This window comes from Saccostrea echinata, unplaced genomic scaffold, assembly GCF_033153115.1.
Source record: "Saccostrea echinata isolate AGI-Se365-2 ecotype Australia unplaced genomic scaffold, CSIRO_AGI_Sech_v1 ptg000006l, whole genome shotgun sequence".
Taxonomy (NCBI): domain Eukaryota; kingdom Metazoa; phylum Mollusca; class Bivalvia; order Ostreida; family Ostreidae; genus Saccostrea; species Saccostrea echinata.
In genome coordinates, this window is record NW_026889755.1 from 3337190 (window position 1) to 3358487 (window position 21298).

A 21298-nucleotide genomic window follows, 5' to 3' on the forward strand; every position below is an offset into this window, starting at 1 on the left:
AATGTTCAGCATGATATATTGGATATTCTATAAACTAGCAAGAGTAAAGGAAGACCGGTTGACAAGGGCATGTTTTTTTTTTTTTACTAAACAAATTTTCTTTTGCTTTTTATTTAACATTATGTGATAAATCCTAGTTTAAACCATATTTTTTTTTAGAATTACAAGCATAATGAATTAACATACATTTTACAAAGATTAAACAATTAAACGGGATTTGGAAACAAGTTAAAATTATAATTGTTTTGGTAAATAACAATTCCTTTTTTGTTGCTCAGAACAAAGTTGAAACTATAAATAAAAGTTCTTCTTATTTTATAGGCCTATGTAAGATTTTTTTTTTTGGGGGGGGGGGGGATTCCAAGGGGAAAGGATACGATAGATAACTGTTTATGTATATCTGGATTTTTTTTGGGGGGGGGGGGGGAGGGGGGTTACGAATTAAGATGTTAAAAAAATAAATACACTTAGTATAAACTAATACAGGATGAAGAGTATATCCCAAAATGGGTCCCAAAAGGTCGTGTGTGTTTGTTTGTAAACAAGGTGTTAGTCGTTTTTCTGTATACTAATCTTGTGACTAAAATTGGAGAATGGATGTCAAAATCATGAACACCTATACTTAGAACACGAGAGGACAGCACTCACAACTATTTTTATCCGATTAAATGCAAACCGTGCCCCTCCCCTTTTTACATATCTGCTGGTTACATTTGTAATCTACGTGCATTTTTTGTGATATATCAATGGCTTAATTCAATTTACTGACAACGGGAGAGGGAGGGGATTACAAAATTATTACAATCTTATTTGGTTCTTATCTGGTTATTTTTAGAATGAAATTTTCACTCTTCTTTTTTCAACAAATCCTAACTGTGTTCCTTTCAAATCGGGGTTAATTGTAATGGTATTTTGGTGGGAAAAAAATTCCTTAGGTTTTGAAAGCGAAGACATTAAATATTTTTTTCAATTTTTTGAGGTAGTATTAATAGAGAATTCTTGTATCATTTAGACTCTGCTCAAACAAACAGTTTTCTATGCGAGTTTTTGACAGGCACATAAACTACAGTACGATGTCACGGCGACTCTTAAAGGCCAAAAATACCCAATACATATTTGAGCTCAATGACATTTACATATATTTCCACAACAGAGTATTTGTGCATACATATATATACATGTGTTTGTAAAGTCTTTAAACAAGAAACCACGACAAAAAGTAAAATACGCATAGTAGCTCTCATTCTTCGTAATTTATAGATTTAATGTAAGCTCAGATGGTTAATTATAGAAAATCCAGGTAATGCAAGTGTTTACATGCCAAAAAACTAGAATTTTAAATCCAACCATATTTTATCAGTACATGTATATACAGATCATGTAAAATCTCTTGCTAAATGATGTGCTATTTATGTACATGTAAAGTTCCGTAATGGACGTGTTCGTTGGGTCATACATGTATGTTGCGAAATCATTGCCATGGAGAAACATAGAGAGAATATGAAACCTGCCTCTGGTCGTAACATCTTACATGTAATATGCAGCATGCACGAATGGATGGGTGGGTGGGGGTGTCCGGACCCCCCCCCCCCCCGAAATTGCGGGATCCTGGATACGCACCTGTGCAGGTGTCCTAAAAAGCCAGAGATTCATGCCTGTAAGATTTCTTAATTTTAAGTGTACTTAAATAAAATGTATTTAGTATTTGACAATATATGGTTCCTCGAATACTCTTGAAATATTCGACGGGGACAGGGAGGGGGTTCATAATGTGGGTAAACGTGCGGATGTCGGGGAAATGGTTTGATAGTGTGCAGATAATAAAAAGTATTCACACACCCTACATTTGTCTATATTGATGGCAAAGAAACTTCGTCTTTGCTTTCGGATTCAAATCAAAATCAGAGTCTTTGGAAGCAGAATTCTTTTTTGTTTTCGAATGTCGGACAGATTAAGGAATAATGAAAAAAATGAAAAAAAAAATGAAATTTAAAAAAAAAAAAGAAAAAAAGAAAATAATATTACTAAAAGATAACGCTATTTTCTCTCTGCATGTGTGTGTGTGTGGGGGGGGGGGGGGGTATTTTCATTTGATCTGTATAGGAAATGTTATAAAAACATTTTATTAGTATAACTTGACAATTTTTAAAAAAATATATTTTATAATGGTCTTCTACGTATGTTCTAATTTCACAGTTATGATAATATGAAAAATTATTTCGATTGCGCATTTAAGAATTAATCACATGCATGAAAAAAAAATACATGTGCATATAATATAATTATTATGATCTAATAAATGTGTTACTGGCTTATTTGTCTTACATATAAATGAAATGCTTTTAAATTATTCTATCTTTTTATTAAAAAAAATGCTGTGTAAATGTAATAATATTAAAAAAATCTCAATAAAACTAGAGAGAAATCACGCAACATTTATGACGTCGCCAGGGACATATATGTCCCTCCCGCAGCGAACGGTAAAAGGACAAATATTCCTTCCCGCAGCCAGAGGGTTAATTAAAGTTATATATATATATATATATATATATATATATATATATATATATATATATATATATATATATATATATATATATATATATATATATATATACTTAAATAAATGAAAACAGAATGCAACAGTCCAAATTAAATAAAATCTTTACTGTTAGCGCTTTCAGACAGTTATGAAAAGTTCAAAACGTTGTCAATAACGTTGCTATTGACGTCGTAAGAATCTTAGGTATTATGACGTCACAATGAAGTTTGTGGTAGCGACTACATGAACTTTTTCAACGCAGTTAAAATACAATGTATAATTAAAGCATAGAAATAATATAAAAGCTGTGGACACATAATCTATCATTTGCGATTTAGTTTTGGATTAAACAGTCTTATGAAATAGTCCTCTTTGGTTACACGGGCGCTTTCATCCGATGTCCACATTTTGTAGAACGGGAAAATCGTAAATTTCCTTTACCACACTCAGCGAAATGTTCTGAACATGCGGTGCATCTGACAGTTTCGTCCCTTATATGTTGTTTGAACCCTAACTCGTGCGTTGAGTTGATTTGTCTGCCCTATATAATGTTCTCCACGGGTAGGGCATATTGCACAGTAAATCAAATTTGAAGATTTACAATTCATATTAGCATTTGGTTTTAAAATTTTCCCGTTTTTAACTGTAATCTGTTCGCCCTCCTGAATGAAATCACACGTTCCACATCGGGGGTCACCACACTTTTTGAAGACTCTCTGGTTGCTAGAGGAAAATTTCGCTTTGATTAAAATCCGCCTCAGGTTTGGTGCTTGTCTTTTGCGGTTAATTATTGACGATTTGTCCAGAAGATTTTTCATGTTTTCAGATTGTTCTAATATTGGAAAAAATCGTTTCGCTGAATTTAAAATAATGTGGTTACGTGGGTTATGAGTTATCACAAATGGGATGTTCTCTTCGTCGTTTTCCTCTGGATGGCGACTTTTTCTTAATTGGGTTATAGGTATGTCTTTTGCCCGGTTGATTCCGTCCTCAATAAGGTTTATTGGATAGTTTTGTCGCCTCAGGCGTTGTTTTAATTCTTGGAGTCTTTTCAAGCGTATAGTAGGCTCGGTCACAATGGTACAAATACGTCTGGCCATATTGTATGGAATGTTCCTTTTTGTATGTGACGGATGGCAGGAAAGAAAGTCCAAGTATTGGTGAGTATCTGTTTCTTTACAGAATAGGTCTGTAGAAATATCCTCTCCGTTTTTTATTATGAGTATATCTAGAAAAGGAAGTGAATCACGATTCATGTCATTTGTGAAATTAATTGAATCGTGTAATTCATTAATGACCCAATGGAATTTTCTAAGATCCTCTTCACTCTTTGTCCAAAAGATGAAGCAATCATCCAAGTACCTTTTCCAATTCTCTTTAATGTACTGCGTAAAGTCCAGATCAAAGGTTTCCGGTAACATAGTGTAAAATGTTTCTTCTAGAAATCCCATAACTAAACAAGCATATGTAGGGGCGACGTTGGTGCCCATAGCAGTACCTTTGATTTGCAGATAATTTTCGTCATCAAAAAGAAAATTATTCCCTAGTACAATTCTAAGTCCTTCTAAGATGAAGTTTGCGGGAAATCTATCGTCGATTTCTTCCGGATATTTAACCAACCAATATTTGATTGCCTCAATTCCTAAATCATGCGTAATATTACATGTAGTATATAAGCTGGTAACATCCAAACTAATAAGCAGTGTATCTCTTGGTACTGACCAGACACAACCTAAACCAGAGCGAACCCCCAAAAGCGAACTTTCTTGTGTGAACACTCTTGTGTTCGCTCTGGGTCCGCTATTAAAAAAATTGGGTGCGCTCTGGGTTCGCTGCGTGATCAGCTCTGGGTCCGCTAGAGAGAACCCGGCGTTCGCTTCACCTCAAGCGTGAAGCCCACTCAAGCGTGAAGCAAGCCCCGTTTTATCTTACCGCTTGTAAGCCCCCCCCCCCCCCAGACCCCCCACCCCCCATATATTCCAAATATACAGTACCGACCGGACACAACCTAACACCAATTGAACCCAAAGCGCACCCTGGGTTCGCTCGGGGTCCGCTTTCAGAAAATTTGGGACCGCTCTGGGTGCGCTTCGGGTTCGCTCGGGGTCAGCTCTGGGTCCGCCAGAGCGAACACGGCGTTCGCTCTCCGATTTCGCTTTACGCACTCATGCGTGAAGCGGACCCCGCTTTAATCTTGCCGCCAGGAAGCCCCGCCCCTTGTATATTCCAAATACAGTAGTGAAATCGATCATTACTATTTTTATGGCGATCGAAACATGTACATGTAAGTGACAATATGGAGATTGTTGATAAATTTTCAAGAATTTCACCGTACATTCGACGCAGAATTATCACTTTTATTTTTCTTAACTTACAAGCTAAGTATATGTCGAAAGAAAAAGAAGAAAAGGTGCTAAATTTATTTTCGATGTATCGGATGGAGTGAAATTGATGAGAGTATCTTAATAAAAAAAAACTTTTAAATTCATTTGTTTACATTATTCATGCGTTTTAAAATAAGTTGGAACTTCCAATTGTAATTGCAATTGCTAAATCGTAATTTAAATGTTTGAAAGACAAACAATTGAATTATGATCTTATCTATGAAATAGGTGAGACATACTGTACACGTAAAATGCTAAGTTTCCATATTCCTTGATAATCACTAAAAAATCTCATACACTGTAACTTGAGTTTCGTTTAACAGATCGTTAATTTTATAATTTACTTCCATGCTATAAATCATTGTTTTATAAGGCGAGTTTAACGGAAGACTTATTAAAAAACAACAACAATAAAAAAAAGAACAAACAAACAAAAACTAATAACTGGTCCACTGTTAAGATTATATTTTTTTTAAAATTGTTTTCAAATACATGTAAATGATCATTTGAATAGTTTGTGTTCCTTACTGGTTCATGCCCCCCCCCCCCCCTTCACTACATACATGAACATACCGGAGCAGCATGTTAACAAACAAAATTCTAAATGTTTAAAAATAAATAAAAACAGGAGAGAAAAAAAAAATTCAAGGAATTCAATAACTGTAAACTCGCATAATTAAGTAGATGAAATTAAGATAATAACGCCCGATGTTTATTTTTTTTTTATTGTTTTATTTCGATGAGTCCCCCACCCCTCTCCATACTCGAATTGTTTTCTATGGGCCGGTTGTAGCAATTTTAATTTCAAATAATTACAGTATTCTCTCTCTCTCTCTCTCTCTCTCTCTCTCTCTCTCTCGTAAAGCTATTTTACTGATTTTCACCATTCAAGTGGCAGCATATTACATGAATATATGTACTCTTTATGCAACATACCAAAGAACTATGACGTTTCCAAATTCAAAAATAAAAAAAAAAATAAAAAAATAAATAAGAATAAGAATTGAATTTATCATTGATAACGTGCCCAGACGAGGTACATGTAGCTTAAGGAGTATATACTCAGGTATACCGTGACCATGGAGGCAGTATACATCCAGCTAGCAAGTGTCAATTAAAAAAACTCACCGCAATTGCTCTTAGCACCCACACTATTTTCGAAACAGGTGGATGATTACCGACACGTGATGACCTCGGTTTCACTTTGAAACTATAATTATTAAAGTGTTAAAATTAAACAATTATGACGATTACAAAGTTTAAATAGGCAATCAGATTTTGGAACGCAGTTCGCAATTCGCAATTCAAAAGTGAACTGCATTCCAGAACGCAGTTCGCAATTCAAAATTTAAACATAAGTCATGGGGTCTGAAATTTTGAGGGTAGGGTACTAGTGGTCAGTTACCACTTCTATGAGAAAATGGTGATGGTACCATCTCTAGTTTCCGAGATATAGAACTCCAGATTTTAGGCCTACTATATAATACTATATGAATAAACATCGGGCTCGGGGACATCGAAGTCCCCTGTCCTGAGGTCTGAAATTTTGAGGGTAGGCTACTAGTGGTCAGTTACCACTTCTATGAAAAAATGGCGATGGTACCATCTCTAGTTTCCGAGATATAGAACTCCAGATTTTAGGCCTACTATATAATACTATATGAATAAACATCGGGTTCGGGGACATCGAAGTCCCCTGTCCTGAGGTCTGAAATTTTGAGGGTAGGCTACTAGTGGTCAGTTACCACTTCTATGAAAAAATGGCGATGGTACCATCTCTAGTCTCCGAGATATAGAACTCCAGATTTTAGGCCTACTATATAATACTATATGAATAAACATCGGGCTCGGGGACATCGAAGTCCCCTGTCCTGAGGTCTGAAATTTTGAGGGTAGGCTACTAGTGGTCAGTTACCACTTCTATGAAAAAATGGCGATGGTACCATCTCTAGTTTCCGAGATATAGAACTCCAGATTTTAGGCCTACTATATAATACTATATGAATAAACATCGGGCTCGGGGACATCGAAGTCCCCTGTCCTGAGGTCTGAAATTTTGAGGGTAGGCTACTAGTGGTCAGTTACCACTTCTATGAAAAAATGGCGATGGTACCATCTCTAGTCTCCGAGATATAGAACTCCAGATTTTAGGCCTACTATATAATACTATATGAATAAACATCGGGCTCGGGGACATCGAAGTCCCCTGTCCCGAGGTCTGACATTTTGAGGGTAGGCTACTAGTGGTCAGTTACCACTTCTATGAAAAAATGGCGATGGTACCATCTCTAGTTTCCGAGATATAGAACTCCAGATTTTAGGCCTACTATATAATACTATATGAATAAACATCGGGCTCGGGGACATCGAAGTCCCCTGTCCTGAGGTCTGAAATTTTGAGGGTAGGCTACTAGTGGTCAGTTACCACTTCTATGAGAAAATGGTGATGGTACCATCTCTAGTTTCCGAGATATAGAACTCCAGATTTTAGGCCTACTATATAATACTATATGAATAAACATCGGGCTCGGGGACATCGAAGTCCCCTGTCCTGAGGTCTGAAATTTTGAGGGTAGGCTACTAGTGGTCAGTTACCACTTCTATGAAAAAATGGCGATGGTACCATCTCCAGTTTCCGAGATATAGAACTCCAGATTTTAGGCCTACTATATAATACTATATGAATAAACATCGGGCTCGGGGACATCGAAGTCCCCTGTCCTGAGGTCTGAAATTTTGAGGGTAGGGTACTAGTGGTCAGTTACCACTTCTATGAAAAAATGGCGATGGTACCATCTCTAGTATCCGAGATATAGAACTCCAGATTTTAGGCCTACTATATAATACTATATGAATAAACATCGGGCTCGGGGACATCGAAGTCCCCTGTCCTGAGGTCTGAAATTTTGAGGGTAGGCTACTAGTGGTCAGTTACCACTTCTATGAAAAAATGGCGATGGTACCATCTCTTGTCTCTGAGATATAGAACTCCAGATTTTAGGCCTACTATATAATACTATATGAATAAACATCGGGCTCGGGGACATCGAAGTCCCCTGTCCTGAGGTCTGAAATTTTGAGGGTAGGCTACTAGTGGTCAGTTACCACTTCTATGAAAAAATGGCGATGGTACCATCTCTAGTTTCCGAGATATAGAACTCCAGATTTTAGGCCTACTATATAATACTATATAAATAAACATCGGGCTCGGGGACATCGAAGTCCCCTGTCCTGAGGTCTGAAATTTTGAGGGTAGGCTACTAGTGGTCAGTTACCACTTCTATGAGAAAATGGTGATGGTACCATCTCTAGTTTCCGAGATATAGAACTCCAGATTTTAGGCCTACTATATAATACTATATGAATAAACATCGGGCTCGGGGACATCGAAGTCCCCTGTCCCGAGGTCTGAAATTTTGAGGGTAGGCTACTAGTGGTCAGTTACCACTTCTATGAAAAAATGGCGATGGTACTATCTCTAGTTTCCGAGATATAGAACTCCAGATTTTAGGCCTACTATATAATACTATATGAATAAACATCGGGCTCGGGGACATCGAAGTCCCCTGTCCTGAGGTCTGAAATTTTGAGGGTAGGCTACTAGTGGTCAGTTACCACTTCTATGAAAAAATGGCGATGGTACCATCTCTAGTTTCCGAGATATAGAACTCCAGATTTTAGGCCTACTATATAATACTATATGAATAAACATCGGGCTCGGGGACATCGAAGTCCCCTGTCCCGAGGTCTGAAATTTTGAGGGTAGGCTACTAGTGGTCAGTTACCACTTCTATGAAAAAATGGCGATGGTACCATCTCTAGTTTCCGAGATATAGAACTCCAGATTTTAGGCCTTTTATATATAGACCTCCTATAAATAGCAGGCAAATCCCTTCCTATTATTCTTCTCTCTGGGAAAACCCCTGGATTTTATACGAAACTGTTTTAGCTACCACATGTAATACTTAGTGAATAAACATCGGGCTTGGAGACATTTTAATTAATATACACAAGAACATTTTTAAACACTAGTCTCATAGCTTCTTGATATTACAACTTTTAATATTTTTATTGCGGTGGATATGTTACATAATATATTTTTTCAGTTCTGTAAACCTTTTTCTTTAACTCTAAAGGCATCACTAAACACCTTAAGGGAATACTAGACAATGAATCAATGAATGAACTCCTATGATTCCATCAATGAATGAACTACTATGAACCAATCTCTATTGAAATTAAAATTCCTCACAGCATTGCAATATGACGTACATGTTTTAGTTATCATTGAGAAAAGTAATTGTCACTTTGTTTAATATGTTGATACATATTTCAATAATTGTAATGTTATCCATTTTTGAAATTTCATGTTCATTTATGGTCATTTCAGAATAATACTATTTCATAAAAATTAAATAATCTGTCAACTAGAAATAAACTGAATACATGTATATGTGCGTGGTAAGTAATTCGGGTTGATACGTTGTTCACCATTTTTTAGACGAATCCGGCAATTTCAAAAAAGGGGGAGGGGGCGGAGGATTTTAGAAAAGTGGAAGATGATATCAAATATATAGAAGATTTCAATATATATAATTTAAAACGAAATGTTCTTCTAATTTTAGAATTCATCCTCCATAAATATGTAGAAATAATATCTATATTTAATAAAGGAAAATCCAAAACCTTTTTTCAAAGTAGAAATAATTTTTTTAAAACTTTTGTTTGATATTATAAAATACATAGGCAACATTTTTTTTAAAGATGTCAGACATAAATTAAAATATAAGCATATATATCAAAATGTAAATATGGAACATTTCGGTTAACAACCTTAATAAAGATGCTTTAAAACGGCTTGAATTTTCGAAATAATCATTATATTAAATTTTAACTATTATTTTATAAATATATTTAAATTCTTAATACAAGTATCAGAGAAATTTTCAATAAGAAGTATAACTATGAACATGTATGAAAAATAACACAAGTAGAAGTAATTGCCCTTGCCAAACTTTTTTCTTTACTATTGACAAACTATAAAAGAAATATACTATTGAAAGATATTTTTACAATATTTCTATTACACCAAATGAAAGCAATTTTTTTAATGAGAATCATTCTTATTATCCACGAAGCTCAAAACCTATGACGTCACATGGGGTTGAAGATATCTTAAATATGAATAATAACTATAGACTCATGAAAGAAGTGTATAACCTTTCTAATCGTGCTTTAAGTTTGTAATACAGAGAGAGAGAGAGAGAGAGAGAGAGAGAGAGATTCCGAGATTCCAAAATCTAAAAAAAAAAATCCGATAAAGTTAGTGTTCCTATGTGGATGCTTGTTCGGTTGGGGGGGGGGAGGTTCATTTATAACGAATTTACTTAATGTGTTTGTTTGTTTGTTCTTTGATTAACGTCCCTTTCCAGAATTTTTCACTCATATGGAGACGCCACCAATTGGCGGTCGAGAGCTGCAAATTTTGACGTATACTCGGCACTCAGGGCCATTGAACAGTGAGGGATCTTTTTCGTGCCAGCATCTTCTACGACACGGGACCTCGGTTTATAAATACGGTTTCAGCCAAAGGACCGGTCTCGAAGTACTCAATGTTGTATTAAGTTCATTTAATTTATTGCTATTTGTTTTGTCCGTCGCAAACATTCCATTATTTTCAGTTTCCTCTCTGAGGCGCCGTTTCGGTATTTACTGCCATAAAGTGATATCACCTATTCAAATAGGTGATATCACCTAATCGAATAAGTGATATCACCTATTCAATTGGTGATACCAGTATCACCTATTCGAATAAGTGATATCACCTACTCAGCTTCTGAATTGGTGATATGACCTATTCGAATAGGTCATATCACTTTATCATATTGAAATGGTGATATCACTTAATCCAAAAGGTGATATAATCTATTCAAATTATTTATGAAATAAAACTCCTCTCAAGACTAGAGACTCTGAAAGCCTCGTTTATTTTCACTTTAGTTTATAATTTGTTAATGTTATCGAAAAATCTCGTGAGTCAGGTGACAAGATTTATACAATTCATTCTTTTTGAACACGAATAATCATAACTGAGAGAACTCAGAAACTATCAATAAATTTTGCAAAACTAATCTGCGAGTGCAATTTATATATCTTTACAGGGATCGATAACATAAAGTCTTTAAAATGTTTTGGATTAACTGGGCAGCCCAAAATTTCTTGCGGCCAATGGAAAACTAGATAGTCCTGAGGAAGGGAGCATTCATTATTTTATAATGTAAGAATTGCAATTAGGTGATATCACCTATTCCAATTTGTGATATCACTCATTCCAATTGAATAGGTGATATCACCTATTCGAATAGGTTATATCAATTATTCGAATAGGTGATATCACCTATTCATCTCGAAAAGGTGATATCACCTATTCGAATAAGTGATATCACTTAAATTCAAGGGTGCCTCTTTCAAAATTGTGAAGTTTGAGACCCCCCTCCCCCCCCCGGGCGAGGGGTACTGCGGGAGGGGGTTATATTGATTTAATAGTGATTTTATAGTGAAAATGCATTATTTCTGTGAAAATCTTCTTTGCTCCAGTGTATTAAGCAAACAAACCAAGTATATAGTTATGATGAGCATGGACGCCTTTTCCAAAATTGTGAATGTCATGGCCACTTGTTCAGGGGTTCTGGGGCCCGTTTTACAAAAGACCAAAATTTAACTATGCTTATTACTCTCTATATTACAAATGTTAAAAAAATGGTTTTAATCGTTTTAAAACGAATTTAACAAGATAATTTTAAGCTAGGAATTTCAAACAGAATTATCAATTCTGTAAAATTTTACATCAACTTAAACCTTTGATCTTAGGCGTATTTTTTTTTTTTTTAGGTCGCCTGAGTCACTCAGGTGACCTATTGCTATCTCTTTTCATCCGTTGTCGTCCGTCGTCCTTCGGTCGTAAACTTTTGAATATTTTCAGCTTCCTCTCTGGAACCAGCAAACCAATTTCAACCAATTTTGGGATATAGCATCTATGGGTGAAGGGGAACAAAAATTTTGAAATTCGTGGCCCCTGCCCCCCTGGGGCCTGAGGGGTGGGGTCAAAACCATCAAAATTAATGCAATCTTTAAAAATCTTCTTCTTTACTCCTGGACATCAAGCAGTTAAACTGTTGGCATGATTATAATAAGCACTGAGCCCTCCACCAAAATTGTGAAATTCATGGCCCAAGGGTCAAGGGTTCTGGTGCTAGGGCGGGGCTATAGAGATCATATAGTGAAAGTGCATTATTTCTTTGAAAATCTTCTTCTCTACTCCTGGGTATTATTGACACAAATTGAATATATAGTTATGATAAGCAAGAGTGACTCTACAAAAATTGTGAAATTCATAGTCCCAGGGTCAGGGGTTCTGGTGCTAGGGCGGGGCTATATAGATCATACATGTATAGTGAAAGTGCATTATTTCTTTGAAAATCTTCTTCTCTGCTCCTGAGTATTATTTAAACAAATGCATAGTTATGTTAAGCAAGGATGCCTCTTCCAAAATTGTGAATTTCATGATCCCTGGATCAGAGATTCTGATGTTAGGCCGGGGCTCTATTAATTATAGAGTGAAAATGCATTAATGCTTTAAAAATCTTCTCTGCACCTGGGCATATCAGAGGCAAAAAGAGTTAAAGTTTTAATAAGGAAGGGTATTTTTACCAGATTTTTGAACATCAGGACCATTTGGTTAAGTGTTCTGGTCCAGGCCAGGGCTCTATTAATTTGTATTCTACTGAGAGGAGTTATTCCCCCTTGCCATTTACTTGTGATAATTAATCACTGTAAATAATGTACTTGAAAGGTTAATAGAATAGGAGAATTATGCAAGAATTTTTATTAAATAATACAAAAAGTACTTTCATAGTTTTAATGATCAGGTAGACTTGTAAATAATAGATAAATAAGAATGAGACAAAAATAAATTATTAAATGTTCATCAAAGACCAAGGGAGGCCAATGTAAGAGATTTCAACAAGGAATTAAAAGAGTACAGAAGCACTGATAGTTTGTTTACATACTGTCTGGTGAGAGTGATAAATGGGGAACAGATTAGAACCTAATTTATGAACTGTTAATGAATACTAGACTAATAATATTGTTGATCCTGATCACCCTATTTTTCTTGCTTTTGGGGAACAAAGCTTCACCTTTCAGTTCATTTTATACTCTATGGATCCTCTAAATTGTTGTCAGTATTATACTCAGGTGACCGTTAAAGCCCTTGGGCCTCTTTTTTTTTGTAAAACGTGCCCAAGGTCTACGAGAGGGGCTCTATTTTTTATATTGTTTAAATGCATCAATTCTTTGAAAATCTTCTCTATCCCTGGGAATTTAGCAGACAAACTAACTACATGGTTATGATAAGTAATTTGCCTTTTCCAAAATTGTGGAATATATCTGTGGAAAGGGGGGACTGTTGATAATAGAGTGAAAGTGCATGAATTCTTTGAAAATCTTCTCTGCTACTGAGTACTTAGCAGATGAACTAAATACATGGTTATGATGAGCAAGGATGCTACTTTCAAAATTGTGAAAATTGTCACCCAGGATTAGAGTGTTAATGTCGGGGCATGTCTGTGGAATACATGTATACTATGAAAATGAAATATAGTGATAATGCAATATTTCTTTGAAAATCTTCCCTGTCCCTGGAAAGTTAGCAGACAAACGAATTGCAGGATAAGGATTCTCAAGGATGCCTCTTCAAAAAATTGAAAATAATAACCCCTGGGTCAGGGGTGTGTTTGTTTGTTTATTGTTTAACGTCCATCTCGAGAATTTTTCATTCATATGGAGACGCCACCACTTGACGGTGGAGAGCTGCAAATTTTGACCTATACTCGGCACTCAGGGCCATTGAGCAGTGAGAGATCTTTTTTCGGCCAGCACCTACTGCGACACGGGACCTCGGTTTATACGGTCTCATCCGAAGGACCGGTCTCCACGTCTCACAGTGGGATTCGAACCCGCGACGTAAGGATCAACTCCTTACTCTGCAACTTTATAGCGAACGCTCTAACCACTTCGCAACGTGGGTCAGGGGTTTGGCTCTGTTGACTGTATACTAAAAATGCAGTATTTCTTTGAAAATCTTCCCCTCTGTCCATGGGTATTTAGTAAACAAACTAAATGCATGGCTATGATAAGCAAGGGCGTCTCTTCCAAAATTGTAAATTTTATGGCCTCTGGGTTAAAGGCTCTGGTGTTAGGATGGAGCTATGTTGAATCTGTGGTGAAAATGCATTATTTCTTTGAAAACTTTCATCTCTGCGCCTGGACATTTAGGAGGGAAAAAGAATATATATAAAACTGAAATAAATAAGATTATTTTTAGAAGGTTTTTGAAATTCTGCACCATTTGGTCAATTTATCATTTTGTATTCTACTGACAGAAGTTATTCCACTTTGTTATTCACCTATGATAGTTAAACACTGTAAATGTAATTGAAGGGTCAACAGAATAACAGAATTTTACAATTTTGACAAGAAGTATTTTCTTAAATAATGTCAGGTAGACATTCAAATAATAGCAGAATAAAACAGAGGCCAATGTGAGAGAGAATGAGATAGGTTTACTAACAGTGCTCAAGAACTATTGTGTTGTTTAGTCTGCATGAGAATAGTGACAAACTGGGCAAGTACAGGCAAGTAAATAAATCAATTTTTATATTTGCTCTTGAACAATAAATTAATTTTGTTGCTGATCTCTGTTCACTATGTTCATATTTGTCTTGTTTTGGGGCAACATAGCTTTATTTATCGGCGTCTTTGTTTTACTTCATGTTCAATCTCCTGATCCTTTATATTGTGACATTATACTCAGGTGACCTAGGGCCCTTGAGCCTCTGTTCCAGAAATATTTCGGAAAGTGGTTAGTTTAAAATTGACGACTAGATCCCCACTAAAAATTTCAATCCTCTATGTTACGGGTTTTTCAATATTTCTGAGCAAGATGTTTAAAAAATGCGGGACCTATCGAAAGGATCAAGATTCGAGGTCGGATCTTAAATCGTAAAACACGACGGCATCACCATGTTTTTCATAAAGGTTTTTTGACAATAATACCCAATGCGTCTCGAATATGTTTCATAGTATCCAGTACTTAAATTTATCCCTATTGTACAAGTTCTAAGTCGGAAGTCAATTGGCTTCATAAAATTCCTAATGAATAACACAGGTGGACCTGCAGTGGCGGATTTAAGGGGGGGGGGGCGCACCCGGCGCCCCCCCCCTAAAATTGTCAAAGTTAGCGTAAATCATAGTTTCATCGAAAAAATGTAAAAATTTCTACTTGGTAGACCTCATTTTTACCCTACAAAATCTCTAGAATCCAGGAGCTTCCGGGGGCTTCGCCCCCTGGACCCCCACCAGGGCTTTGCCTTGGACTCACTGGGGGCCTCAGGGCGGCCCCCAGACCCCCTGCCTACTGTTGGCGCCCCCTCTAACTTCAAATCCTGGATCCGCGCCTGACCTGGGCCAAAATGCAAACCTCAGAAACTTTAGCCCCGCTTTTATTTAAAAGAAATTTCTCTTTTCTTTTTTTTTTTAATTATTATAGACCTTACTCGAAGTGGTATCTGAATCAACACAGCATACGCGCGCATGCTTTGATATCAACGTGACTATATTGGAACTGAAGTTCTGGAAAAGAGGTTTTTTTTTCTCTTTTACTTGTAATAAGATTTGATCTCAATTTTAGCCATCTCCATTACAAGATTAAAAAAGGGAATCAACACAACTTGGATATGTCTCAAGATTAAGGGTTAAATATTGTGCTCAAGCTGCAATGGACCAATAATTCTTGAAAAGATTTGATAAATCCAATATATCTTTCAGTTTAAAACGAGTACTTAAAATTTCAGACCCCGGGGCAGGGGACTTCGATGTCCCCGAGCGCGATGTTTATTCACTTATTTTTATAAAGTTGCCATATAAAGTGGAGGAGTGGATCTCGAAAACTAGAGATGGTACCATCACCGTATTTTCACGGAAGTGGTAATTGACCCCAACTACCCCACTCCCAAAATTTCAGACCCCAGGACAGGGGACTTCGATTTCCCCGAGTCCGATGTTTATTCACTTAGTATTATATAGTAGCCATAAAAAGTGGAGGGGTGAATCTCGGAAACTAGAGATGGTACCATCACCATATTTTCATAGAAGTGGTAACCTACCCCTAGTACCCCACCCAAAATTTCAGACCCCAGGACAGGGGACTTCGATGTCCACGAGCCCGATGTTTATTCACTTAGTATTATATAGTAGCCATAAAGAGTGGAGGGGTGGATCTCGGAAACTAGAGATGGTACCATCACCATATTTTAACAGAAGTGGTAACTGATCCCTAGTACCCTACCCTAAAAATTTCAGACCCCGGGACAGGGGACTTCGATGTCCCCGAGCCCGATGTTTATTCATATAGTATTATATAGTAGGCTTAAAAACTGGAGTTCTATATCTCGGAAACTAGAGATGGTACCATCACCATTTTTTCATAGAAGTGGTAACTGACCACTAGTACCCTACCCTCAAAATTTCAGACCCCGGGACAGGGGACTTCGATGTCCCCGAGCCCGATGTTTATTCATATAGTATTATATAGTACGCTTAAAAACTGGAGTTCTATATCTCGGAAACTAGAGATGGTACCATCACCATTTTTTCATAGAAGTGGTAACTGACCACTAGTACCCTACCCTCAAAATTTCAGACCCCGGGACAGGGTACTTCGATGTCCCCGAGCCCGATGTTTATTCATATAGTATTATATAGTAGGCTTAAAAACTGGAGTTCTATATCTCGGAAACTAGAGATGGTCACATCACCATTTTCTTATAGAAGTGGTAACTGACCACTAGTACCCTACCCTCAAAATTTCAGACCCCGGGACAGGGGACTTCGATGTCCCCGAGCCCGATGTTTATTCATATAGTATTATATAGTAGGCCTAAAAACTGGAGTTCTATATCTCGGAAACTAGAGATGGTACCATCACCATTTTTTCATAGAAGTGGGAACTGACCACTAGTACCCTACCCTCAAAATTTCAGACCCCGGGACAGGGTACTTCGATGTCCCCGAGCCCGATGTTTATTCATATAGTATTATATAGTAGGCTTAAAAACTGGAGTTCTATATCTCGGAAACTAGAGATGGTACCATCACCATTTTTTCATAGAAGTGGGAACTGACCACTAGTACCCTACCCTCAAAATTTCAGACCCCGGGACAGGGGACTTCGATGTCCACGAGCCCGATGTTTATTCATATAGTATTATATAGTAGGCCTAAAAACTGGAGGGCTATATCTCGGAAACTAGAGATGGTACCATCACCATTTTATCATAGAAGTGGTAACTGACCACTAGTACCCTACCCTCAAAATTTCAGACCCCGGGACAGGGGACTTCGATGTCCACGAGCCCGATGTTTATTCATATAGTATTATATAGTAGGCTTAAAAACTGGAGTTCTATATCTCGGAAACTAGAGATGGTACCATCACCATTTTTTCATAGAAGTGGTAACTGACCACTAGTACCCTACCCTCAAAATTTCAGACCCCGGGACAGGGGACTTCGATGTCCCCGAGCCCGATGTTTATTCATATAGTATTATATAGTAGGCTTAAAAACTGGAGGGCTATATCTCGGAAACTAGAGATGGTACCATCACCATTTTTTCATAGAAGTGGTAACTGACCACTAGTACCCTACCCTCAAAATTTGAGACCCTGGGACAGGGGACTGCGATGTCCCCGAGCCCGATGTTTATTCATATAGTATTATATAGTAGGCCTAAAAACTGGAGGGCTATATCTCGGAAACTAGAGATGGTACCATCACCATTTTTTCATAGAAGTGGTAACTGACCACTAGTACCCTACCCTCAAAATTTCAGACCCCATGACTTATGTTTAAATTTTGAATTGCGAACTGTGTTCTGGAATGCAATTCACTTTTGAATTGCGAATTGCGAACTGCGAACTGCGTTCCAAAATCTGATTGCCGTTTAAATACAGGTACCTATATAATGAAGAAATATATGTACGTTTTCGTATTAAAATATCTTTGCAAGTTCAATTTACTAATGTAGGAATTACGTGTGATTTTCATGTACAAGTACAAACGTACCCGTCTAGTAATATCCATATAAAGTATTTCGAAATTACAGGTAGTACATGTACAGACCCTGAAACGTGCTACTACCCCAAAAAAGCGTGTGACTTTCGTGCGCTTTTCGTTTCGTGCAAACCGTGCAGCGTTTCGTGTAAACCGTGCAGCGTTTCGTGTAAGCTCCAAAGCGTTTCGTGCAAACCGTGTAGCGAGCGTGCGAGAAGCGTGTGAGAAACGTGCGACTTTCGTGCAAGAATCGTGTGCGAAACGTGTAGGATTCATTCGGAAGTCCTTTTATTTTTAATATGACTATTATTGGATCAACATGTCATTCTGTGTTGTTTGTAACTACCCGGTAATACTATTCGAATATATCATACCGGGGGTATTTTAAGAGTGAAAAAAAAATACAGAAACAACAAAATAAAAGTATTCGGTAATGTATTACATATTTGTTTGATTTTCTTAAAGCTTTATTTATTTATTTAAATTAAGAGAAAATGTGTTCAAAGTAATTAATTATATGTATATCCACATCAATTTTAAGGTAATTGATTCAATACATTTTTTAAAGGGAGCAATACTAATTTTTTTTTAAAAGAAAATTCATTAGGAATCCGGTCTTGTCCTTTTCATTCATTTATTTTAATATCTTCACCATTGTACATGGGATATAGAGATTACAAGAACATATCGGTGATTAATACAAAATAATAGATAGATACATGTATGGCAGCTGTGAAAAATAAAATGCAAAATTTAGTGCGTTGCTCTAAATGTGAAGTATAGGAATTCTAGGCCGGGGAGCACAGTTAAATGATTTTCTTTATAAACGAACATATTTTTCTTATATTACAAGATTTTGTGATACAATAATTTTGAAAACGATGATTCATTTATTGTCTTCTTATGCATAGAATCGGTTGATTAATAAAAGTCATATAAATGAATTATAATTTACATGCATCGGCAAATACAAGGTTAAATATTTCAAGGTGGGGGGGGGGGGGGCGGGATCAAATGAAAACACAAACTGAGTTTTTGTTGTAATCAAGTGTTTTATTGATAATTTTCTTTTGTAAGAAAATTATTGCTTTTTTCGATGGGGTGCGCCCGATGCACCCTTAAAAATATATTGGAATCTTCTTTACACTTTGAACACTCTTCTCACGACTGTTATCAAGGTCATTTTACAACAGCGATCACGGACTCCGCGTGCCGGGACTGAAAGCTTGTTCTGCTATTATCTCTTGTCAATCATAGCTAAGATGACATCCGACAATAACGATCGATTAATTAAAAGGTAATACCCGTTGATTTTATTTCTTAAATTTATCCGAGTGTCTGTAAACAGTGAATTAATTTGCCAGTGTATTCGTGAATAAAATAATAGAAAGAAATATATCCTATAAAATTATATATTAATTGTTTTTATTAATCAAGCAGTTCTAGAGCATATTTTTTTTTTTTTGTTTTTAGGACACAGGACATGTATACGTATATGAATGTATTGATAAGAGCCGCGACTATTGATTACATAATTATTGCTTTTTTTTTTTCTAGACGGGGTTTGAAATCAAGGATTTTAAAAGGTGGTGGGTATATTGATATTTGATAAACACAATACCGGAAAAGAGAACTAAAGAATTACAATACATATCCCCCTGTTTCTCAACGTGCCCGTTATATTTAGCCATGTACAGATTTGAAGATACAACAGTAAGATCTCGGAAATCTAACCCCCCCCCCTTTCCTGCACAATGTTCCTGTTTGATGCAGAGTACATATTACATTTGCAAATTATAAACAGAGCCTAATTTAATCAAATGAAATTATTTTCTTTACTAAATCAAAAAAATGTATAAATCAATCAATAATAAAAATAATGGAAAAGAAAATCAATCCGTTTATAGAAATCATACGCAATTTAATCTTTTTTTTTCCAAATATAACTGTGAAACTGAGTTTATTTGTCAGTAATAAAGTCAGTAATGAAACGACTTTTTAATATCAAACTATAATTGTAAAAAAAAAATTAAATGCTGTTAAAGATTATGAATTACAAATATAATTTTTTTTTTCAGTGCGTAATTTAGAGTCTAGTGAAAAAAGTTTGATGATGATAAGCACTTCACCGGGCGGGTCACATACTGAATGACAACTATTAATTAATTACAACTGAACATTGAGTATTTTATCTGTTAATATAGTACTAGTGTAGCGAGTTTTAATCTTAACTTAATCTGAATGATTGTTATTCTTAACTACTCGTTGATTTATCCCTAATAATTGAAATAAAGTCCGAGAGATTCCGAATAGAAAATCCAGATCGAGGCCAAAGCGTGCGAGAATCGTGTACAAAGCGTTTCGTGCAGGCTTTCGTGTAAACCGTGCAGCCTTTCGTGCAAAGCGTTTCGTGTAAACCGTGTAGCGTTTCGTGTAAACCGTGCAGCGTTTCGTGCAAACCGTGTAGCGAGCGTGTACCGTTCGTGCAGCGTGCGTGTGGGGTAGTAGCACGTTTCAGGGTCTGTAAGAGGTTCGTGAACATGTAAACCTGTATATATAATATTGACGCGAAGGAAAGTGATAAGCATTTTTGCGTTTTTTGTTTGTTTTTTTGTTTTTTTTTTTTTTTTGACTGACTTGCAAGTAGTTACAAAAATTCAAAATTTATTTTTAAAATCTATTAATACATTATATATTTTTATTATCCAGGCAGCATGTTACATGTATAGTTACATATTTATTTTCTTTTTAAGTTGATTTAGCACATGGTAAAACTTCCTATCAGACTTTAAGTGCTCCTTTGGATCCACAAGATCCAACTCGGTATGTTGCTAGGAATGCAGTTGATAGAGAGAAATCCTCCTGTACACGGAACTATGAAATAGGACGAACCTCCCCACACACAAGTGTACTTTGGAGAGTTGACTTGGGTGATATATACAGTATTTACAGTATCAGGATACTATTCAAAGACTATGGCTCAGCATACGGTATAAATACATACAAATACATATCAATATCAAGCTTTTACCTATATTCTTTTTTGCTTGACATTTGATTTTATGTTCTGATGTAAAGAAATTAATCATCAAAGAAAAAGGTACAGTTTCAATACAAATCTTGCCCTGTATTTTTCCAAAATATGGAAATGATGTAAAAAATTAAAATTCATCCTTCCTGAATTATAGAAATTCCATGCA

The 21298-nt window shown here is 36.2% G+C and overlaps 1 protein-coding gene across 1 annotated transcript in view; it reads left to right on the forward strand.

Annotated features, from left to right (window-relative positions):
• LOC133180172 (uncharacterized) overlaps nucleotides 1–21298 on the forward strand; it is a 126870-nt gene that overhangs the window by 45289 nt on the left and 60283 nt on the right. The window contains exon 7 of the mRNA XM_061314741.1: nucleotides 20884–21088. Coding sequence (XP_061170725.1) covers nucleotides 20884–21088 — 205 coding nt within the window. The remainder of the gene's footprint in view (nucleotides 1–20883; nucleotides 21089–21298) is intronic.